Raw genomic sequence first — 27375 nt, 5'->3', positions numbered from 1 at the left:
TGCATATTTAGTTATTTACATTTGATTTTGATTCAATATTCGTATTCATATATACAACAACAAGAAAACGGGAATAATATTGTATGGAGTTACTCTAGAAAATGAAATAAACAAAATGAGGAAAACGCCTTCAGCATTTCAAAAATTTGAACAGTATATTAGTAGTTTTTTAAACAGAAAAAAAATAAAGAAAACAATAAGTAATTATTACTCTATTTCTATACCAGTTGCATGTTTTTCGTACATTCATACATATACACTAAGATTATGTACTTATTTAAAGTTTATAAAGTTCAAATTTATATTTTGAAATTTAGTTTAGTAAAAAAATTCAATTATTTTATAAGTATAAAGGAGAAGTATATACATGTATTAGAATTTATTAGTTCAAATAAAAATTCTCCAGAGTATTGCGTACTTATACTGACTGTAACTTTAAATTATGATTATATATTTAATATGATTTCATTAAAATTTTGATTACACCACACTAGTATTTTAACTACCTCTTCTATTTATATGTAAAAACTTAAGAATTAATTAACATATAAAAATTTGTAAATCAAACATATGCTTATGTGCACCTATAGCAATCTAAAACAAAAAATGCATACTTAATAAATCTAAAGCATTTTATTCTTGTAATTGACGGTATAGTGTACAGTCTAATGTAGAATCCACTATTCATACAAATTCTTTTTTATTGTACCATATGTGTACCATATGCGTACATATCGTTTACAAGATTTGTCAGCAATCTGAGTATCAAGTACCGAGCTTACATCTCCTATAAGCTAATGTTGTCTTTACCCATATTGGCAGTACAATCTATTGTCTTAAGTCTAAAATATGATAGATATACTGTAATCAAAACCGATGTTTCTTAAAATTGCTATGAAATTTATAATAAAAGAAAAATCTAGAAAAAAAAATCATTTCTTCATAAATCCTAACCTAAATTTTATACAATTAACTTTCATACGTTTTGAAAATTTTTTTACACACTTAATATTTTTCTGCAACTCTTGACTATTTAACAATAGAATTTACATGCATACATAGGTGAATATTATTTCTTAACATATACCTCTAAAATATTTATTTAATTTTATCATTTTAATCAAATATAAGGACATATTATGTATATATATAGTAAATGAGTTAAAAATTGTATATTCATAACTACTTACAAGCACATTACTTATATTCAATATGCCTTCGATCTCTTAAAATGCCTCGATTAGAAATCAAATATATGCTTTATACATGTTAGAAGTTACTTCCTATTGGCCATCATGTAATTTGTTAAAACGTCTATTAAAATGTGAATATTAAAAGCATAAAACCTGTAAGTAAAATAATAAAGTAAAGTAAAGTAGTTTTTTTAACCATTTAATAAAAAAAAAAAAAAACATTTATTTTAATGGAAAATCTTTACAGGATGGAAAATAAGATGTGTGTAGTAAACATTGTCTACCAGTAGATTGTATTAATCACCTGCTTTTTTATATACATACTATATGTACATACATATTATGTGTATATATATGTACTTGTGTTAAAATTGAACAAAAGAGGAGTTTATTATAATATGAAATAATCTCAAGGAACCTGAAAAAATGGTATACCTTAAAGGCATATTATTATTTATTTTAGTATTTTAAAGTACATCATGTATTGAATCTGTATTAATATATTTTGTATATAAGTACAAGCACACGTATTATTATTTTAATCATAAATTGGAAGTCATAAGATACGAGTATTTTAATAGAATTAATAGAGAATGGCATAGAAAAGTCTATTGCAATTTTATTTTATTAAGTTTATATTGGATTATATACTTAATATGTACACACCACAGTATGTAGTATACTTATTCAAATTTCATATACTTCAAAAATATATACAAAGAATTTCATATATGCTATTGAGTAAAACATTTTTATTAAAATTTCAAGTACAATACTTATTTGCAAAATTTTTTTGAACATACATATGTATGTACATATATAAGATATACATATACTTTTATTTTCAAGGTCATTAAAATCCTATTTATTACATATATGAATATATATGTATATATAAGCAATACATGATTCTATTTATACATAAAATATATTATATTCGTTCAAAAATATGAATTATGTGTTTTGCTTAAATATTAAAAAGTTGAATCCATACTCACACGTTTATGTATGTATATACAGGGTGAATCAAAACAACACCATATTACTATTAGTTAGAGTATCAAAAATGGGTAAAAAATTTGTGTTGGACTGGGTGCCAAATATCAAGGGTTTCCGAGTTCTAGGGATTTTAACGAATTTTCACAAAATTTTTACTTATTTAAGTTTTTTTGATTATAATTTCCGTTCTGAAAAAGATGGGAACTTAAACAGTTTCTGAAAGGTCTAGTAAGGGGCTTAAAATAAACATGTTACTTGATTCTGTATTTTATGTACCTTCGGAATACCAAGCATTCGAACTTTAAAGAAAATAAAATTTTCCCCTTGATTTTTTCAGTTTTTTTTTTAGTTAGATAATTTCGTTAGAAAATTTTTTTATAGAATTGTGCTCAGCTGCTTAATTTAAGACCTCAAACATTAAATCTTGTCTATTTTAAACCCTTTACTAAGCCCTTCAGAAACTGTTGATTTGAAGTTCAAATTTTTTTCAGAATGGAAGCTATAATCCAAAAAACTTAAATAAATAACAATTTCGTGAAAATTCGTTAAAATCTCTGGAACTCAGAAACACTTGAAATTTGACATCCAGTCCGGAACAAAAGTGTTATCCATTTTCGATCTTGTTGTGTAACTTTCTGAATCACCCTGTTTACTAAAATAATATAAAATGAAATATTAAAAGGAAATTTATGTTTATTTTGAGGCATTAATTTTTTTTGCTTTTTTTGACATAAATATTATTTGTGAGAGGAAATTTTTGAAATTGTATCTATAAGTTTCAGATTATTGGAATTTTTAATGCTAAATTTGATATGGATTTCAGTTTTGGCATTGAGTTTATAAAAATTTGTTTCAGTTGCAATTTATTGGCCTAATAGCGTTTAAAAAAGCCGTGAAAAACATTTGGTGAAAATATTCTTAAAACAGCGACGCGTCAATTGTGTTTTAAAGCAAAGGTTTTTAAATAAAGCATATAACATTTCAAAGTATTACGCTTTCAACTATGCTAGCCTATTTGCAAAAACTTGTTTAGGGCAATATTTTTACGTACATACATAATTATATTAAAGTAGATCCGGTAGACTGTAATATTTTTATAATGCAAAATAAAAATAAAATTTTTACTCCTATATAACAGGATTTCCATATACAAAATAACATTCTATTTACAAAATACACTTAACTGCTCCAGAGTAGTTTTATATCAAATTTTAAATCACATAATGTTCGAACTTTCTCTATTGCTTTTAATCACCTAATTTTTAATAAGAATAACATCATTCAATCGTGTCATTCGTAAATTATTTGCTCTAGATGAAATCTTGGAAGAAAACAAAATCTAGTTTTTTAATTTGACTGCCTAACATTTTCTAATGTATTGAAATTTTTAAAGTTATATAAAATAATTTTGTTTATTTTTAAATAAAGTAAATATTATTCTTATTCTATATATTTTGTTTTCTAATTTTAAATAATGAATTTAATTATGCAATAATATAGACAAAATGTTATTTTCAAGATATTCATTAAGATTATAATTTTTTTAATATTTTTTTTTTTAATTTTAGAATAGAAATAATTTTATATTAATTTACATAATCGTATTATACATTTTTTGGGTATTTTATGGTTTAATTCTTTTATTTTTTTATATTTTAAAATACCACATTAATTTTCATATATATATACAAATACATATGTATATTATTACATAGTACATACATAAATATGGATTTCATATCCCTTAAATATCATATTTCATTTATAATTTAGAAAATTTAAAATAAATTTTCTCAATATAGTTTACTGATATATAAATATACACATATGTTTGTAAGTATTTATATAACATATTAGGTATACTTTTGTATTCGCAAGTCTATTATAATGTCCGGTACATTACTTTATAACAATACACTTTTAACCTATAAAATATTCATAGGTAATAAAATCTATTCAAAATATAGACAATACCCAGAACATAAAATTTGCGCTATATATAATGTTATACTAAAAAATAAGTATACAATATTGTTTGTAGCTAAGTATGTATATATGAAAAATATGAATAACAAGAATTCGCTTACCCATTGTATTATATTATTAAATATTGAGTATTATTCTGGTTTCATTTTCACACTGTACTTTATTCTATACACAATATTATGATATCCTTGTAATTTTTATTTTGTTTTTTTTTTTTTTTTTTATTTATTATCCATCTTGTGCATATGTATACATATATGTGTATAATATTATTATAATCTAAATTCAAATATCACAATTTTGTATTATATATATTATAAAGAATATTTAAAGAAATATATGTATGTTTGTATGTGCAGAGTGATCTGGTTGTTAATGCTTTCCGTGATGATTCCTTGAATATTTTTTGGGGAAAAAAAATGTTCGTGTGGCGGGGTTGAAATCGGGCATCTATGAATGGTGTTTGAGAGTTAAAGAAAATCAGATTGAAAAAATTATATTTGAAAAGTATACATAATGTTGTATTCGAAGCTGTTAGCTGTTGAAATTAAAGCCATGTGGCGAGTTTTTTCTCAATTAATAGACTTACGAAACGGTAATGTATATAATTAGTATCAGGCTTACTGTTTTCGATTAATAGCACGCTTAAATATGAAAACTAAAATATAAAAATTAAAAAATTTCAGAAATCGTTAAATGTCTCAAAAAATTTCGCTAGTCTTTCGATGCTTCAAATCATTCTCTCCAATTTGGTAATACATAAATAGTTTTCAAATCACACTTAGCGTTTGTCAAGTAAGAGTGATAGTTTGAATGAAAAATTACCCTTAGACGTCTAAATCCCCTACGTTCCACACGAACGATATTTATTCAAAAAAGAATTCAAACAATCATACCCATAAAACTTTAATACCAGATCTGGATCACTCTATATAGATGATAAAAACCTTTATGGTATTGATGTCCTATTTCAATAGAATAATCCCTGTATTATGTTCATGTTATAATAATATTGTATACAAAGCATAATGTACATGAATATGCGGATTATAAAATAGATCGGCGTATATATAGTAGAAAATACAAGTATACCTATATACATATTCTTTTTATATGAATCTATTCTATTGTCTAGAATCTGTTTTATTATTTATTGTGTAAAAAAAAATATTCTTATATTTTTTTTGTCACTTAATTCTGCGCCATCTATTCGCGATGGTTTGCATCATTAACATTATTTTGGTTTTATGAACAAAAAAAAAAAACAAAGCAATAAAAGCGAATAGGCGATATATAAATTTCTAGGCATATATGTATAATAAACAAGGACAAAATAGAATACTTATAGAGATAAAATTTAAAGAAAAAGGAGTACAAGGACTCTAGGTAATATTTTTTCTTATACTTTTATTTTTGAAATAAAACAAAATAATAAATAAATAAAATATTCACCGTTTTTGAATCGGTTTTATTAAAATGTTTCATCAATTATATTCCTTTTATTTACATACATACATACATATTAATATTCCCGTTTTATCCTATCCCTATATGTCTATAATATGTGTGTACATAGTATGCCGACCTATTTGTATATGGATGAATTAATTTTGTTTTCTTTGTTTTTTTTGCTCAGGTATTTTATAAGACAATATTGGATTTCAGGATTTTATTCAAATGAAAATCATTTTTTTCTTTTCATTTTTTTTTCATGATTTTTGTCAGACGCGCAATGCGCTATTCTATAACAATTATTCCTATATAGTATCCCAATTTGAAGGGGTTCAATGAAATAGATTTTAATAAGAAATAGGGAAATATTTTTTTTTTATTTAATGTTTAAATATTTATATTTCTATAATTATATTTTTTCTAGAATGTGTGCTATTCTTTTTTGTATAGCCATTGCCGGTTAACATATTGTTAAAGAGTAGTTTTGCGCATGATTTGGTAGCTATCTATATTTACATATTATATTATTTCTTGTTAAATAAATATAATAAACGATATCTGTGTGTAACTAATGTCTTATAATTTGAACAACACACTCGTATATTTTATTATGTATGTACGATTTATTTATAATATATGTAGAAATAATCATCAATATCAATTATTATAGATGTCAATTATTATCAATACGAATCATTCATATTGAAATAATTGAATTTTCTATCATGCGTAAAAATGAAGATAATATTTTAATTATATACTTACATATATATACGTAATATGTACGCGTAATTTGAATAAATATACTATATATCCCATAATTTTATATATATATGTACAATTTTAGGGAAATGACAGAAAAAACTTTATTTTTTAACATTAATATGTTGTGATAAGAGAGAAAGAAAAATAGATTAAAAGATAAAAGTTGATAATCTAATATGACATTTATGTCTATAACGGTTTAAGTGTATGGAACAAAAAAAAAAATTTATTTTTTTTTTTCATTCTATATTGCAAATTTTTTTTTTTTATCCAGACCTAATTTACTAAGAAATGTAAATGTTCATTTTGGAATTTAATGTATACTTAATTCTTTTCGTGATATGCGATCTGCAAAAGAATACCAAGCATTAAAATAGACTGTGATTAAAAATTTGGCTTCTGATTGTTTGATTTCTGTAACCCAGCATCTTCTCTGAATTCATATCATTAGGGTAAGAATGGGCAATTTGAAGATTGCGTATACGCAGACGAAACCGCAATAAACTAAAATTCTCTCTAACGCAATTTTTAACGTAATTTTTATGAAAATTGCGACTCTATAACACAAAATTAGTAAATTCAAATTAAAACCGGAATTGTTTTGCAATAAAATTATTTTACTGTTTTACTAAACATTATTTTACCCTCACCTCACGAAATCCAACTGCATAGAGTGTTTGATTGTATTGAGTGCCTTAAAATCTTTTTTTTAAATTCTATAATTACATATTTTTTATTGAATTCGATAGATTTTGAAAAATACTCCTCACACTAATTGTCTGTAATACAAACTAATATAAGAGTCGGGTTATAGAGGTTCGACTGTGAATATAGTTGTGTAGTAAAAAATTTTTCTTAATTCTCATTTAGTGACCTAGTATTATTTAGTGATTTCTATTGCGTTATAATAAGTTAATTAGGAAAATCAATTAATAATTTTTATTTTTTAATTAAGCTGATGTTAAATAATATTTTAAATTTGACTTATAGGTACACAGCATTAATAAAACGTTCATTTTATTTTTTAATTTGCAAATTTTGTATTGATTCTAAAATGGTATAGGAATACGATATTAAATGCCTGATGGTTTAAACTATTCTCTCAAATATCATTTCTTTGAAATGCAAATGAAATTTATAATTTAAAAAAAGTGTTTAAAATAGAAAAAAATCATTTGTGTCTTACATACAACAAAAACAAATTAAAAAGACTGTTTTATCTATACTTTACTTTTTTTTCCAGGTGTGTATATATACGAATTTATTCACATATAATTTTATTCATTTCTAATTAAAACGAAATATACACATGCATGTATAATATACATATACGTACATATATATATATTTAATTCAGATTTACTCACATGTACTCACTCATAAAGTCATCACGTTTCTATTTTATTTTTTTTTTATTATATACAAATGTATATATATATATATACATATTTTTATACTCTACTTCGCAAAAATATTCAAAAGACCAGACGAATATTTTATTTTATAATTAAATTGATATTAAAATTAAAAGTATCAAGCGCGCAATAAAAGGATGCTTGCTGTTTTTGTTTTTGTATATCTACTTTTAAAGGTTATTCACGTCATTAAATATTTCGAGCTCCTCTTCTGCTCCATTCATACATACATGCATATATATATTTATTATATATACGTATACATCCATACATACTTATATAGTTTTGCATTTATATGTCGTTTATATTTTAACATATAGTTGTTTACTTACTTGTTTTCTTGTATTATAAATATTATATTGTATCATATGTATGTGTATAATGAAAAATATATTAAAAAAAAAGTGTATGTACATAAATTAAAATAACCGACAATTTCTGCTTTTTTATTTTTTCTTTATTATTATTTCAAGGCACTTTTATTACATCACAGCAAGCAGTATGCAATTTTTAAATCTTTGATTTTGATAATAATGACGATGAGGACGATGATAATGTTACTTGATGATGATGATGATGATGATTTTTGATATAATTTTTTTCTTTTTACTGCTTCCTATATACTACGAGTATTCATTTATAATAAACGAAAAGTAAAAAAAAAGTAGAAAAAACAAAATTTAAAATATTGCTAAAGCTACATTCATACTTATATAACCATTAAGTATATTACATAGAAAAAATAAAAATAGAAAAACAAAAAACAAGATACAACCTTGATACAATGACCTCTTCTTTTAATCCATTTTATTATTATCAGTAATCATCATTACAATCATTTTTATTATCATAATCATTATTAGTTGTTTTCTAAGATTTAATATCGTATAATAATGATGATAACATGGAACCGAATAAAAAATTTTATTTAAATACACAAGGATAATACATAGTTGAATCTCTTAGATAATAGATGATTGGATAAAAATGAAATTTTTATAAGCATTTAAGGGAACAGATATATCAGTTAAATACTTTTTTTTCTTTTTGGTTTCTTGAAATTTCTTACTGTAATTCTCAATAATTTGGAATCCTGTTTGTCCTTTTTTAAAGTACTTATAAATAATTTTTTGAATTTCGTGTTTCTCTATTAAGCATAATGAATTAAATTGCGTATTCTTTAATTATATTTATTGTATTCTTTTTTTTAAATGAAAATTAAAATTTAACAATTTTTTTATTATTATTTTTCAATTTGTATTATTATTTTTTAAAAGTTAAAAATCCCCATATCTTCATAGAAAACATTTAATTGTTAAATAATTTCTTTTGAAAATTGTGTCAAAAATAATGAATAAAACGAAATTCAATCAACTGCTTGCTAGCTCCATTTGACAACATTGTATTTTTTGTAATTTAGAAGGTGCGTTGAATAAATAACATTTTTGTAAAGGTATATATCATTCATTCTTGGTGCCATCATTAAAAAATGAAATATATAATTTTATATGAAGAGAAATTCGGTACTTACGGGGCCTTACTTATATTTAATTCAATTTTCGTGAAACGATTTTCGTATTCGGAATAGCGGCAATAAATTTGTGTGGTTCTTCCTTCCTCTTACTACATCAATTGTTTATCATTCTCTCGTTTTTTCTTTAATGAAATATTGTTCTTAACTTTTACTCACTTTTGTTTTAATTCACTTTTTTGTGACAATACAATCACAATTTTCTTAATGTAGAATAAGATTTAATTTTATGGAATTGTGTCAAATTAAAAAAATTAAAGTTGACAATAAATTATGAAAGAAATTGGGGAATTAATTTTGATATTCCATTATGACTTTCTATTTTATTTGATTTATTTTAAGTGTAAGTGATAAATTTTAAATATTCTTTAACTCCATAAAATTCACATTTGTGAGATCTCAAAATGATTAAAGAGCAATCGTATAATTCAACAAAAAAAAAAAAACAACATTTTTCAAGTGCTTATGAAAATTAAAAAACCTTTTTTTAAAATAGTTTTTAAATTTCTAAAATCTATAATGAAATTTTAGCTCTCAATTTAATAGTACAAATAAACAAAATTAAAAAATAAATAAATTTCCCTGGAATTTTTTCATTAAAATTTAATTACAATGTTACTCAATAATTTAAAGAAACAGACAAAATCATATTAAATATTTCTTTGTTATTCCTAAATACTCCAATTTTCCTTATAATCTCTAATATACTTAATTGTATAGGACGTGGAGCACAGCATTTTATTTATTTTATTTTCTAGTGTTGCATTCTTATTGTGTCATTGCAGTACATTAAAAATTAGTTCTATTCGATTCTTGTGTTTATTTATTTATTTTTTATTATTTTTTTTATTTTTTTCTTATAAAACACATTGTATATAATTTCATTTTATACTATAGTAAATGTTTATTATTTTTGTTTTTCTGCTATCTAAAAAGCTACTTTTAATTTACTTATAAAATTTTTAAATTAAAAAAAAAAAAGAAAAAGCAAGCATGCAAGTTACATAAAGGTCTTAAAAGATCATGGATCATATGAAATTATCATGCATGAAACAGTAATGATTGCCACCGACATTTTATACTAGTCTTTATAACTACATATTATTACATTATGTACGTTATATATACTAAACTTTGCTTACATAACTTTATGCAACCTTTTGATTTTTCGTTTTAATCATTTGCATTAAAATATGTTTGGTATATAATATCTAGTTTTTAATAAAATGTAATACAAAATAGTGTATGTCTCTATATATCTATATTTAAACAACGTTATAAACATATAGGTGTTCATGTGAATGTATATATATACAAAATTTAATTGAAGTGTGTAGGATTCCGCCCAGATGTATAGGAATAAATAAGAAAATATAATGAAAAAATACCGATAAAAAAAAAAATCACAAAAAATATAAAACAGTGTTTGCCTTTCGGTATAATTTTAATTTTTGCTGCCTAATATGTAGTTGTTTGGTTCGCTCACTTACTACTTAGTTTGTTATTTGATTTGACTTAGTTTTTATCTTTTAATTTTCTTGTGCGCGATTTACTCACCATAATATCCATTGAAGTGAATCAGCTGGTTGTTTATACATTTTTTTTCTTTTGATTTTTATAGTGAAATCTCAAAATGTTGATATAAGGCTATAATCATGTAAAAGTATGGTAGAAAATCCAAAAAAAAATGAACTAAATGAACGCTTTTCTTCTTTTTGTATATACTTCTTCTGTTTAAAAGCGGCATGTAGTAGTCTTTCAAGTAAATTGTATTAAACATACGGTATGTACATATGTATACATAGTACTTGCATGAAATACATACTTGTAATATGCACATAGCGATTCATTATACTTAGATTTAATTTTGTTAATTTTAATCTTTTTTTTCATTTTCATTTTATATTCTGCCTTCTCTAATAACTTCTAGCGTTTTTCTAGATTTAACAAAATGATTGAAAGAAAATTATATTACAACATAATATTTTATAATATGCAATAATCTTTAAAAAAAAACATAACTTAAAGTATGCGTAAATGTAAAATTAAATTGAAACGCAAAAAAGAAAATCTAATATGGTCAGCACATAATCGACCGTAAAGTTAACTTCATTTTATAATTAGTTCCTTAGACATGAAGCCGAGCCCTAAATTTGATGAAAAATTTATTAATTAGTTATGTTAGAATTTAATGGAATTAAAAACATAAATACGTGCCCCGCAAGTTTAATTGCTGCCACCTGATTTACACAAGAAGCTTCGGAGGGTTGTTATTTTGCTATTGGCAATTTCAAAAACTTCCAAAGAAATCGACTTAATATTTTCTCATGAAAATTTCGAAAAATATGAAATTGGTTCGCAGCGAAGGCGTATAGTTGTTAAGACCTAGTTCCACCGAAATTATGACTGCATAGACAGACACCTTGACACACTGACGTCTTTCCAAAAGCATGTTTTTTACGTTTCTCTAGCATGGAGAAGTTCAAACCCGTTCAAAATTCAGCATATAAAATTTGTTGGCATCACTTAATCTCTCTTATTGTATAGAATGCGGTAAAAAAGAACACAAAATTTAAGGAAATTAGTTGTAAAACTAAAAAAGAACAAATTTTATATAATACTACAAAGTAAAAAACTACAAAGTATACATCCAAGCATGTTTATTGTAAGAAATTGTTAATACGCTTGTTAACCATTTTGCAAAAGATAAAACATTGATCGCATCGGTTAATAATGTATAATAAATTTTATAGTGTACCTTAACACTATACCAGTGTAATGCTATCATTTTGGCATTATGTATTTTTAAATCTTATGTTAATATTCCGAAATATTGTTTCCGAAAATATTCTATAATTTAGAATTTTTCGAATTTGGAATACGTCGTGTCACATGCACACATTTATATACCGTATATGTATATATTATACAATATAATTAAATGCTTACTACCATAACTGCTCTAGGTGCTTATACTTTTATCAACTAGAATCGTAGTTAATAATTAAATTAAATACAGATTAAATAGACCCAGTTACATTGAATTACTAATACAACGTGTAATTTTTTAATTAATAAGTAATGTGCCTATTACACTAATAATATTAACTTAATGAAAATTTCTTCATACAACTGCAGAGCAGATGGATGACGTAATCAAAGAAACGAGTTAAAGGCAGAAAGATCAAAAAATTTTTCTCCTCGAAATTGACTCGAACCAGTGACCTACCGCTTTCTAGGCGGACGCTCTACCAACTGAGCTACCGAGGTATGAAGAAATTGCCGACAAAATGTTCTCAGTCGACCCAGTAATATTAATATTTATACTTTCTCAAATGCCCGAATTTTGAGCGTTTTTTTTACTTTTTGTTTTATAATTGGAATAATATTTACATTAAGGTTCCATGACAGAATATTTGCAAGAGAATATGTGCAAGAATTTATAAGCAATTTAAATAATAGTTTCCTTACTATTTGTCAAACCAGAATTATGAGTGAAAAAGTGGTTGAAAAAAATTTCGTTGAAAATTAAGAAATTTTAAAAATTAAATTTTAATTAATGTTTCTTTTAAATGTCTCGGCCTAACTCGTTTACAGTACTGTAGAATTCTTTCAAAAACTTTTACAAGCGAATTGAATTTATAATCTTCCTATATATGTATGTTGTATGATATTATAATATATATAATATTATACAATAATATTTTTTATTCTACCGTTACATAAGCAATGTACATACGTAGGTAATATTTCGGTACGTTATATGAATATTTCGTTCTTTAACGTAAAATTCGCTATGTTATTTTCTCTTACCTTAATTATAAATTAGAAACCATATCCTTAATACAATGAATGAATACAAAGATAATTGCCGAAAATTTATTATCAAAAAAAAAAAAAATTAATCTCAAATTCAGTTTATTGTCATCATTTTGTGGTTTCAAAAAGAAAAAAATTGAATGGAAAAGTATCAAATAGCGTTGAATGCTAATGCCACCACCTTTTCAATTTATCAAAAAGAGGGTCTTAATATTCCTGTTTTTTTTTATATATAGATAAAAACCATAGCTATACATTTGATAAAAAAAAGGACTATAAATCAGAATTAAATTTTTCATAAAATTAACAATTCTATTCTATTTTACCATGGATCTTATTCAACAATAATGACAAATATATAAAGGATTATTAATATTGTAGTACAGGTGATGAAAGAAGATATCATTTTGCTAAAGAACAGCAAAAAAAAAGGAAAAACGAAAAAAAAAAATTTCGGCAATTTCTGACGAAATAAAATAAAGTTCAATTGTATCCTTGAAGATTGTATATAAAGAATAATTAAAATTTGTTGACTTAAAAAAAAACCTACTCCTATATCAAACTTCCCTCTTTTAGAACTTTTATTATAAAATTTTCCAAAAAATTTTTATTAGCAATATAAAAATGAATTTTTTTTTTCTAACTATACTTATAGGTACTTTGTTTTATCATTTTTTTCAATCAGCTTATGTTAAGGCAAAACTCAAGTAGCTTACATACATATATGCATGTATGTGTATTTTTTTAATCTTATACTAAATCTTAATAATAAAACCATCAAAAATTTTTTGATTCAAAATTAAAGAAAATAAAATAAAGTCTGTTTTTTTGTTTTAGATGAAACTGTCATGGCATATCTTTTATAAGTTTGGGTTTTTTTTTTTTTTGTATATAGATCTATTATCTTTTATGTTCTGTTACATTTTAATTAAAATAATACTGGGAATTCTTATGCATATCGTGAATAAGGCTGAAATATCCTTTATGATTCTTATAAGGCTTCGTATATGTATTCGAAGTTATATTATGTTTTAACTCATAATTTTCATTATGGTCATTAAATTTTATTCAATTTATACATTTGTGAAAAAAATATTTAATTTTCTAGTGTATAGATTTAATTGATTTCTATACTACAATTATATTTTATTTTTAATAAAACAGGAAAAGAAATTTTTCTTATAAATATAAAACGAATTTAAACAAACTATTGAATATCTTTGAACTGTTATACAGTTAGAATAATTCTTTGTACAGTTTAACTTGTATTAATAAAGTATAGGCACAAACCAATGGTTTTTATAGTACACTTTTGCCTTCAAAAAGTAAAAATAAAGTTGGGTCAAACCAATGGTTTGTATTGTAGCACTTTTCCCTTCAACAAGTGAAAATTCTGTTTTTAAATACAGTTTATGTATACCTATCACACTAATAAAATTATTTTCATATACAAAACTATTTCTAGGATTGCATATAATTAGGATGATGCATATATACAGTCTTTGAAATAAAGCAAAAATTAATATAAAAAGGGGTTAACATAATGCTCGATTTTAAGGGTTAATTGCGTCAGTTAAGAAAAATAATTATATTTTTTAATGGTATGACATTAACCGTTAGCTTTCTGCATTTACAGAAATTTGGTACTCGTAAAGCTTTTTGTAGTTTCGTGAATATACACTGCCAAAAATTCTCATTTTACAAATTTCGAGAGGGAATAACTTGAGAGTCTTGTATAATCGATAAGTAATTCACAAAATAAATAATTTTAAATTTTCAAATTTTTATTTTATTTTTGATTTCAGTATAAGTTAAAAATTTTGATAAACAAAAATTTTCTAATTTATTACTACATTTTTAATCATGGAATTTTCATGAAAATTGAAATTTTTAATTAAAACAAAAACAAATTGTGATTTTCATTTCACAAATTGTGGCTCATTGACTGAAAATCAAAAAATAAAATTTAAATGTTAATAAAGAAACCTTTTATTGCAATAAAAATTTTTATTTTCCAGTACAATTTTTTCTTCCAGTTTTGATTTTCTATTTGTATAACAGTCAATGTATGTATATGCATTGTTATTTTTTCTTCAATTTTTCCTTAATTTCCATTTGATTACCTTAAGTTTATGTCAATAACCTATTCACTCTTGTTTTTCTTTTTAAAGTTTTTTTTTTCAAACAAACAAATTCCTTTTATTTTGCACAAATTTCCAAAAAAAAAAACGAAAAAAAAACACTGAACAAACGACTGTCAAAAAGAAGTTTGTTGAACTTTATTTTTCTTTAATTTTAATTTTTTTTTTCATTCTTACCTAAATATTCAGGCGGAACGACAAACCACTGTCGCTGTATTCTAATAAAAAAATTTTGTGGATAACAATGTGATATGTATATTTGGGTATGTGAATGTGTATATACTTTGCCTTTGTACTACGCCTACAACTTAATATTTTCATATACTCGTATATATATATAACATATAATAATAGCAAATATTCTATATACGTACATATATACCAACCTACAAAAATATTATTTCCACGTTTGTGTTTTCAACAGAACCAAGGCGCATACACATACACACACTTTCCATATGCTTTTGAAGAAAAAAATAATAAATGTTAAAAGGATGAACCTTCATGAATATTTCAAGGATATCATTTTGACTCGAAATTTTACAATAAAAAAAAAAACAAAATAAAAAAGAAGAAAAAAAAAATATTCTAATAATATCAAATTTGGAATTTTATGATTTTATTTCTCCTTGAAATGTTGATGAACTTCTCATTACAAATATAGAAAAACAAAACTTATTATATGAGTAGATACAAAAAGAAAAAAAATTTTTTTTTAAATTTCTTATAGGCTAGAAACAATAAAAAAGTGAATAAAAAAAAAATAAATTTTCACAGAAAAGAAAACAAAAATTCAAAATCATTGCTTAATAAAATTAGAATTTTCTTTCAAAAGTATAGAAAAAAATTAATTGCAGGAAAAAAAATTGTCCTTTATAAATTTAAAGATTCATTCAACTTCAACATTTCAATAAATTAAAGCATTATTTCGATATTTTTCATTCTCCGTTTTTATTTTTATACAAAATAATTCATGAAATTGTGTTTTAGTGTTACCATTTGACCGTTCTTTTTTTGGTTAAAACGCAGTACATAGTCGAGAATTAAGAAATCATAAAAGAAATCTGAATAAATTGAATAATTAAACAAATTCAAAAAAAATATATATGCATGTAATTGTTATAAGCAGATTGTTCCTATTTACTTTCAAATATAAGGTATTTTCATAAACACAATAATGTGATACATACGCAATATATTTTAAACAGTTGTATAAAAACTTGTGCAGTATTGTGTTCATGAACAAAAAATTTCGTTTACAAAAAAAAAATTTATTTAAATAGTGGAAAATTCTATTTCAGGAAAAATAAAAATTAAGAAAAACAAAAAAGAAAACTGAAACAAAAATAAATTTTGTTATTTTTAAGTACAATAATAAAAAGACGAATTCTTAAAAGAACTGCAAAAACTAGTAAAAAAAAAAGTACAACTGATTTAACTGCCGGTAGTCATGATAATTTAAATATTTTTGTGATAGGTTAGCAATGTTTATGAAAAAACTTGATTAGCAACATTTGTTTATGAACAGAAATATAGCGCAGTTCTTGTTATATATCGCGATATATTGCGTTTATGAAAAAAATCTATAATTTCCCGTAAATGTTGGCCATGATCATATTTTAAGCCGATTGTGTCAAAGAGTGTAATATTTAGGTACTTTTTGGGACATATTTCCTAAAAAAAATATCACCAATTAAATATTTCAAAGACATATTGTTTTTCAAAATCCTAAATAATTTTCCTATAGACCATTGAAAGAAGAGGAAATTTCATGTACAAAATAATTTAGCTAAACGAGCAATTTTCAAGTTAGAACTCTTAAATAAATTGTTCGCTGAACGCTTTCTTAATTTTTAGTTAAAATGTCACGGTTCTTTTTAATTTTCAATACAGAATTGTGTTACACTTTAAAATTATCTTTATATTTGCTATATATGTATGTATGTATTTTAAATTATGATGTGAAAATTATACACTATGTAATCTAGTATTTAAACAGACTGAGTAAATATTTTGTTCAGGAAAATTATCACTTGGCGCTAAAAATATAGTAAATTTTTTTATTATATTTTTTTTTAGTTTAATGTGAACTTATTTAGTTTTTATTTTTAAATTTATGTAAATACATTTTATTATAAAGGTTCATAGTCCACAAAACATAAAACATTTTCCTTCAAATGGAATAAGCAAAATATTTACAATAATTGTTAATACCGCGCTTCTATACAAAAATAATATTTTTTAAGTTTACAACTTTGAGTTGATTAAAAAATTAAAATAACTTCAAAAACATTCAAATTTTATTACCAATTATTACCAATCTAATTTAAAATTTAAATTTTTATCATTTTAGGTTGAAGAAGAAGAATATATGTCACCATTAAGCTGTGGTAAACGAAGTTCAAATCGTGACATTGATACAATGTTAGTTGATGTGCCATTGTCGAAAAAACAAAAAATACTTGAAGAAAACGCTTATTTAGCTGAATTTCAACATCGATATCATCAGCAAGCTCAAGCTATATTATATGCTCATTATCAAAGAGAACGGGAACAACAAATGTCTGCATTTAGACCATGGGCACAATCGAAACCTCCTCCTCCACCACCAGCATCTATGTTATCTTTGCCATATAATGTCGCTGTGGCAGCAGCAACATTGCCATATTTAAGTCAAGAACCACCTGTATTACAGAATCCCGAACGTGTTGTACGTAATACAGAAAGTGAAAGATTTGAACGTACTTATCAGCCAAATGTTGCACTAGCACCACGTAAAAGTATATTATCAAAAGAAAGGGAAAGAGAAAGAGAGCGCGAAAGGGAGCGTAATGAAAGACGAAATATAAATGATAGAAATAATAGTAGTAGCACTAGTAATACAAATAACAACTTAAATAGTAATATTAATGATAATACTAATAATAATAATAATAGTAATAATAATAGTAATAATAATAATAATAATAATATAAATAGTAATAATAGTAGTAAAAATGTTAATAATTGTAATAGTAAAAATAATAATGTTGCAATTACAACAAATTTAAGTAATATTGTTGATATTCGTATTAAACAAGAAAGGCCAAATTCTCCACCTTTAATTGATGCACAACAGCAGCAACAACAACAATCCTCTGATAACATTCATGGCAATATGGTTGTATCATCGCCAATATTAAGTAACAATAGTAGTAGTTGTAATATTAATAGTAATAGCAATAGTAATAACAAAATAAGCAATAATAATAGTCAACAGCAACCGTTACGTCATCTTCATCAATCTCATGTTCAACAACAACAAGTACATAGTAATACAAGTCATCATCAATATAATATTCATCAATCTTCGCACAATCAATTTAGTAGTTTACCAATTGGAAAAATACAATCAAGTAACAAGAGCTGTTTGAGTGGTAATGTTAAAATTCAACCGTGTAGTCCGGAAGAATTTTCCGGTTCAAATGAAATAACTTCATCAACTTCACCAGCACCACAACAAGAACAGCCAAATAGTCAAACAATAAAACAAAATATTATGATTGCTACAACGTCACCACAATCAATAACACCACCAACGCCTGTTAATGCAAATGATGAAAGCAATAATTATTTACATCGTTCATCTCATTTAAAACAACATCATCATACGACGAATGTTGCCGAAAAGATAATTAAGACTACATCATCACATCAAACCATTATTATACCCAAACAAGAAAAATCAAATTTATCCAGTATTATTGATCCTGTTGAAGCTGATGCGAATGCAACAACAACTATAACGACAGCAGCAACGAATCAAGGTCAACGAATTCATATTAGTAAAAATTTGTTAGATAATCCAAATGTAGTCAGATCTCCAACTCCGCCATCTTTGCGTGAGCAATACAATCTTAAGGCACGTACAATCCATCATCACCATCAAATGCAACAATTACATTTACAGCAACAGCAGCAAATGCAACAACATCATCCGTCTTCAGCGCAAACAACATCGTCTTCCAATTTAGGATTTATTCCAAATTCACCGTCAACAACCACAACAGGTGTTACAAGTGGAGGGGTTCTTGTGAAAAATTTTGCAAATATTAATGGTGGTGAGAACGCTAAGGCACTTCATAGTAGAGAACATGATCAAATACATGCAAATTATAATCATGATACTCACGGTGGTAATTATCCACACCAAAGCATTCATCAATCACAGCATGTGCAGCATTCCGAATTTGATGCATTACCGCCTGACTCTGACGAAGAAAGCCTTAATGGTGAACCAGATAGTAGTATATCTGCGGCTGCAGCTGCTGCTGCAAATTCAGTTCCATGGGACTTAGCCGCTGAAGCATTAAAAGACGCTAGTTCTGTTGATCGAGAAAAAATTCTGCAAATTATAAAAATGTTAGTTCATGAAAATGCTCAATTGAGGCAAAATAGTATGGATAAATATCAATTAATTCAAGAATTAAATGCTCGTAATGAACAAATTCATGAAATGCAGCAAGAGTTGCAATATTTGCAGCGACAAGTGTCAGCTTTAACAGCAGCACATAATAAATTACAAACATCAATGACTTCTAATAGTAGTGTAATTGCAAAAACTGAAAAGACTTGCTTCAAAGAGACTCAAGAACAACATCAACTGCAACACCACCAACTTAATCAACAAACTTTATTACAAAGACAAAATGTAAATGATTCCAGTGGTGTAGTGCAGAAAGTACAACAACAATCAACAAATAATAATAATAATGACAAATCAAGTGTGCCAATAAATGCTACAATATCATCATATCAAAAATCTGAAAATGAAAAAATTAAAGTGCCACTAAAAAAATCATTACGTCGTAGCCCAGAAGAAAGTGTTGTTGTATTAAATCATCACAGAAATAGTATTGATGATGTATCTGCAATTTGTAATAGTAGCAATAATAATTCCGTTGAAAATAAAATTAAAAATAACACCAATTTGGACACAAAGACAATCGATTCTACAGTTAATTGCAGCAACAATAGCTCTAGATCCAATATTAATTCAACAAACAACAGTAATAATAATAATAATAATAATAACCATAATAATTCTGCAACAATGACAACAGTTTCATCATCTTTAGCTACCTCATGTTCAAATCCTTTGTTATCATCTTCATCATCATCATCACTATCATCACCATCATCATTATCAACCTCATCAATATTATCATCTTCATCAACAGCATCACCATTAACATGTACAACATCAGCATCAACAATGGCAGCGTCATTATCTGTTGTTAATTTAAAATATAATAATAATAATAATTGTAATAATAGTAATAATAATAATAGTAATAATAACAATAATATTAACAGTAATAATAATAATAACAATAACAATAATAGTAGTAAAAATAACAATAATAATGATAATAACGATAATAATAACGATAATAATAGCAATAGTCATAATAATAATAATCGTAAAAACAGAAATATTAATAAAAGTAATACCGATACATCGAATGATAAGATTTTATTAAATTCATCAGATTATGATGAATTTGACGTCAAAAATGCCACAATTACCAATTCATCTTCGAATAGCAGTAGTTCTGATTGAGTTTATAAGAAAATATTCAAAATTAAAAATAGATATTTGATCAATTTTTGAAAAATTTTTCATATTATAATAAAATATTTTTAAAAACCGATGAAAATATATAATATTATTATTATATTACATATCTATACAGATTATTGTATTTATGAACATCAATAAATTCACTTTGTAAAATTTGTAAAATATACATATATGATACATATATACCTAGTTATGTTGCATCAATTAAGTTTTTGAAATAAATTAATTGAAATTTTATAATTCATATAATATTTATATCTAATATTAATGTAAATATAGTATGTATATTAATTAAATGATTAGCAATCACTGCGCTGGCCGCACTATTATAATTTCAGTAATTTTACATAAGTAAATCGAATAAATAAGTAGTACCACTTAAATATTATAGTCTAGTACTTAAATAAGTACTTTACCAATAGTAGTTTTTAGAGAAGAGGAAAATATTGCTTACTCTACAATTCAGAAATTACTAGTTTCTCTTTTACTTGTTTACGCATTTACGATATTTTAGAAACAACTTTTTTTTTATTAAATTTGAACAATATTTTAATAATTGTTTTAAAAATGAAAGCTAGTTTTTTATACTTGTAAATATGTATTTACTTACCATAACAAATTTTTAAATAGTAAAAAAAAAAAACATTAATGATGCACATAACATAAAAATTAATTTAAAAAAAATTTCCAATTATTCAAATACAAATTTAAAATATATATACATATATATGAACAACTATGTAGAGATATTTAAATTTTAAAAGTTGATCAAATTTTAATTTTGAATATTAAATTTAATTAAAAAATAAATATTCTATTTTAGAAATTTAAATTAAAATATAAAGAAATTTATATATTTAATATACGTAACCCATGAATATATATATATATATTTCAATAATATGTAATTTTTAAAATTATATATGTATATATGTACATAATATATAAATTGGCGTAATATATATATAAATATAATATTATAAATATTTAATTCTTAAAGTAAAAACGAAAATTTAAAATTTTCATTAAAAAAAAAGAAAAGCAAATGCATAAAAATCTTTTTAATTATTTAAATTTTCATCTCTTAGTTATATAAATGCTTAAAAATAAATTATTGTACATATTATATACAAATATATATACATATATATATGAAAATAAAGATTTCATTATAATTTTAACTGTATATCGTACAAAATATATAAATATTTCTTTAATATAACAATTAAGTAGAAAAAAATAAGTAAATAAAATGTAATAATATTCTTATATATTATAAACAAGAACTGTTTTAATATAAATAACCAAAATAAGTTATAAACATTTTCAAAAACAAGAAAAAAAAAATAATTATTATTGAATTAATATTATTTAATATATATGTATGTATAAAAATTTATATATTTATTCATAATATATAAGTATTTGTTTATAAAATGCTTAATTAAATTATAAATCTAAGTATTTTCAAAACAGATATTATAATACACATAATATATATATATATAACAATTATAAAAAAATAATAATTGTTTTAAAAATCATTATAATAGCAGAAATAATTACAAAACAAAATAATTTGGAAATTTTAAATTAATAATATTATTTGTAAAATATTCTTATATTTATAAATTAATGTATATATACGTATATATATATATATCGGAATGCAAAAGCACACAATACATAGTACATAATATTATATATTTATATATATATTTATTTTATCATAAATACATATTATATGTATATATAATATTTACTTTATTAATTTGTAAATAAATGCATATTTTTTACTTTTAAAATATTAAATATTATTTTCGTATATGTAAATACAAAATATTAAAGAAAAACAAAAAACGAAAAATAAAATAAAAAATTGTTCATAAAAATATAATATCTATATATATACAAATAAAAAATTATTTTTTAATATTATATAAAAAGTATATTTAGTTTTTGTTTTCGTAATTTTTTTTTATTTTTTTATTATACATACATGAAAAACTTAAATTTGCAAAATGTTATAAACACAAATCAAAAGAAAAACAAATAGATACAAATAAAATTAGTATACAGATATATATATATATGAATATATATATATATATTATATAAAAAATAATCAGTCGTTAAATAATAATTAAATAAGAAAAAAAAACGGAAAAAAAGCAAATATAATAACCAAAATAAAAATTTTTTAAATATTAAATAACTTATATACTTAATACATAATACAATAATAATTATGTAATATGGTATTCATTAATACAACAAAACAAAAATTTTGAGTACATTTTTAATCTTATCATAAAAATTAATATAATTAATTAAACGCAAAAATTTTTATTTTCCAAAATTGATAAAATAAATAAAAGTATTTTGTTTCAAATAAATAATTTTTCATAAATTTTATTAAATACAGTGATATAGTTTTAAAATTTTCGAATCTCTTGTATATTACAAATTCAATATATAGGTAAACTATTTATAGTTATTTATGCTATAATAAAATTCAATTTCAAAATACACGCTAAATATTTAAGAATTTTATTAAACTAAAATGATAGAAAAAACAATTCAGCAACAAATTTTTTGAAAAAATTATAAAATTTCAATTTAATAATTTTTTAACAATCTTTTGTTAAAGTATTTTTTTTTAATAATTTAGTTTGGTAAAAAAACAAAAATCGAAAATTAATTAAATTTAAAAACCAAAACATTTCAATTTATTAATTTTTGTTAAATCCCAAAATTATTTTTTCTAAAATTTCCTGATAATCATGTTTAAAGATTTTAAAAATTTCTTTACAATTACTTTTTTAATATAAACAATATTATTATTTAAAAAATTTACAAATTTTTATTTACTATTGTGCAATAGAAAAAAACAGTGGCGTATTCAAATTATTTACATTCAAAAAAAAAATAATTTTTAATTATGGGTATATTCTGAATTGCATCTACAATGCGTCAGGCACATTGTATCATCTTTTGGAATATAAACAAAAAAATTTGACGATATGTTCAGAATTTATTGGATGTTGTGTCTGCGACGTTGTTAACACTGAAATATCTGTCAAATCATTTGTTCTATTTGTAATCTTTATTTATTTCAAGCATAGATTAACTATTAATATTTTACTTAAATTTATTTTGTTAAAAATGTACTTTATAATTAATTAAAAATAAAAAATTTTATTAGCCATTTTACTTTCTTAAAAATATTAATAATTTAATAAAAAGGGCACAATTAAAGCTATTTCAAATAAATAACAAATAATTTATTAATTTTTGCCAATGCTTTTTAAAAAAAACAAAAATCATAACTACATATTTATGTATAAAGTAAAATTCATTCAATTGTTGATCACGGTTCGAGATTGCAATGCTTTATATAATCAATTTATAAAATTAAAAATATAAATTTTTTTTTTTTATTACGAATATATTAATATATTTTTCTCAATTTTGTAATAATTTCCCACCGTTTTAGCTACTCTTAAATAATAATTTATACATAATTATTATTATTATTAATTATTTTAGAAATATGTACATACATAATATTTAATTTTTTAATTTTTATTTGTAATAGATGAAAAGAGAATAAACAAAAAGCAAAAAATATTTATAACAAAAAAAAAATTTTATAAAAAACTTTTTTTAATTAATAATCATTTCAATAATGATTGTAGTTAATTGAAATACATATATATACTCGTATATATGTTCATATATACATATATAATGTTAAATTTCTTGTTTTCTCGCAATTAATTAATATAATAATAATTAGATACTCAATAGAGTTTAATTAATTTATAATTTTATTTTAAATAAATAATGTAATCGTTATCATTAAATTAAATTTCAAAATATTTCCACTGCATTAAAAAAGAAGCTTGTTATAATAGAGTAATTAATTAATTTAATTGTGAAAAATATTGTTTTTTAAATTAATTCACTGAAATACCAAAAATTTGAAGTAATTTGTTTTCTTTTCAAATTGTACTTTTTTTTTTTTTAAACAATATCTTTGAATTGTTGAATTTTTTCTGAATTTTCCCTGTACAATAAATCAATATTCGCTTCATATTTTTATTCACTGTATAAGCTATATCTTGCTTATAGTAAAAATAAAAATCAACTCTATAAATTCTCAATAATTTTAAAAAATAAATCTTAAAATTTAAAATTCTTAAAACAAAAACAACAAGATATTGCTTTTTTTTCTGTCAAAATAACTTTTTCAAACTTTTATATTATATAAAATGTTATTAAAATGTAATATTTTTAAACATTTTCTAAATAGAATCTTATAGATCAACTTAAAATTTATTCAAAACAGAAATTTTAAAATTCGAAAACAATTGTGTATAAAATAACATTCATGATAATAAAAAAAAAAAATAATAATTTAATCAGCAAGTACAAAAATAATCATATGAAATAAAAATAAAATTAACATTCAAAAACAATAAAAATTAAGAAAACAACCAATATTTTATTTTTTTAATAACAAAAACAAAATAAAAAAAATTAAGAAATAAAAAATCATACTTATTTTTTAAACTAATTAATTAAATTTAATAATTTTTCATATTCATTTTTCATGAAACCTATTTTTTTTTCTTTTAAACTTGCACATTTAAATAAGGAAACTATGTATAAATTAAAAATTTACGCGTTAATGTAAGTCTATTTATTTTTATTAAAAAATTTAAGAAAAATTCTTGAAATAAATTAAAATTTTAACAAATTAATTAATATAAACTAAGTTTGAGTCAAAGCCAAATTGTTCTTAAATCTTAAATTTAATGCAAAAAATTTTTCATTGCTTATTTAAATTTATATTTTCAATTTATTTTAATTTTTTTTCTCATATTTTGTTAATTCGCATTTATTTATATTCAAACACTGTTTAAAATCAATTTTGTTTTAATTATCTCAGCATATTATTAATAAAATTTCACATAAAACACTTAAGTATAACAAAAATATCAACTTTTGTTATAAAAGTGTTCATACTAAAGTTTTTCAATTGTTCTGTTAAAATTGATAAAAATAATAGAGATTTTCATGAATGCAATACTGCAAAATGTCTCCGAAATGCAATTAATTACAGATTAAAACATGATGTATGTTATATGCAATATGGTTTTAACTGTTTTAACTGCACTTTATATACTAAATTCAGTATACTGCGAAAATTAAGCTATATTTATGAACAGGATATCAACCTTTGCTTATAAATACAAATATAGCACAATTTTCATCAATATATCGCGATATTCTGTATTTATAAAAACGCCTAATCTTTTTGTTTCATCACATAGTTTTCTCAATACAATATTGTAATTATATAATGATTGTCTAGTTAATATTTCCATATTTATTTTTGCTTCAGTTTGCTTATTGTGATTTAAAATTAATTATTTTTTTTAATGTAAATAAATATTTTAAATATAACACATTAACGCGTAAATGCATATTTCAATTTCATATTATATTTTTTTTAATAATTTTATTTTACAAAAAAATTAAAAATTATAAAAAATTAATACCGCAAATATATAGAAAACAAAAATAACAAAAAAAAAAAAATACAAAAACCAACAAAAAATAGAAGAATTATTTTAATAAATTTTTTCTTGTAATATAAATTTGCCCACCTGAATTTTTTCTTGTTAAGATTTATTGTCAGAAAAGACATACGTACATATATTTATTATGCAAAATCATCCAAATAACAAAAAAAAAAAGAAAAAAATTAATAAATTTTTACAAAAAATAAAATAAAAAAAAATATATAATTCTTTAAATGAATTATTATTATGGAATGTAAAATAAGTCAAACAAATCATATATAAAAAAAATAAATTTAAAATTAAAAAAAAAATAAAATATAATAATGTAACAAAAAAGAAAACAAAACAAAGTTCGAACATAAAAAATAATTAGGTTTTTTTTCGTATAAATCGATTAAACAAATTAAAAGTAAAAAATAAATATTAATGCAAAAAATTCGAAAGAAAAATAAATATAAAATCTATAATTTTTCTATATAAATACGCAATATATATTATATATACATATAATGAAACAAAGAACAATTTTATTATTATTACAACCAATAAAAATACATAAAATTAAAAAAAAAAAAAAAAAGCAAAAATTTTTCAATAAATTTTTAAATTAAAAAAGTTAAAAAGTTTCATACAATAACAAAAAAAAAAATCATATATAGTTATATTATATACAAAAATATAAATAATTAAAAAGGAGAAAAAAATAAGCGTAATATAAATATAAATTAAAAAAAAAATAATATGGTCTCAAATAAAATCAAAAAATAAACATCGTTATTTAATAATTACAAATTAAAAATAATTAATAATAAATTTCGTTTCTTATACATACATATATATATATATACATAATATATTTA

General features: G+C 22.4%; 1 protein-coding gene across 1 annotated transcript; it reads left to right on the top strand.

The window, feature by feature from the left end:
- The first annotated feature begins 17658 nt into the window (after window positions 1-17658).
- On the top strand, window positions 17659-21446 carry LOC129615116 (putative uncharacterized protein DDB_G0286901). The gene has a single exon (XM_055530192.1). The coding sequence runs from the start codon at window positions 17673-17675 to the stop codon at window positions 20901-20903; it is 3231 nt and encodes a 1076-aa protein (XP_055386167.1). The 5' UTR covers window positions 17659-17672; the 3' UTR covers window positions 20904-21446.
- Window positions 21447-27375: the final 5929 nt, after the last annotated feature.

This window comes from Condylostylus longicornis, unplaced genomic scaffold, assembly GCF_029603195.1.
Source record: "Condylostylus longicornis isolate FDR11 unplaced genomic scaffold, ASM2960319v2 ptg000135l, whole genome shotgun sequence".
In the NCBI taxonomy this organism is placed as follows: Eukaryota; Metazoa; Arthropoda; class Insecta; order Diptera; family Dolichopodidae; genus Condylostylus; species Condylostylus longicornis.
This window is presented reverse-complemented; position numbering and strand designations above follow the sequence as displayed.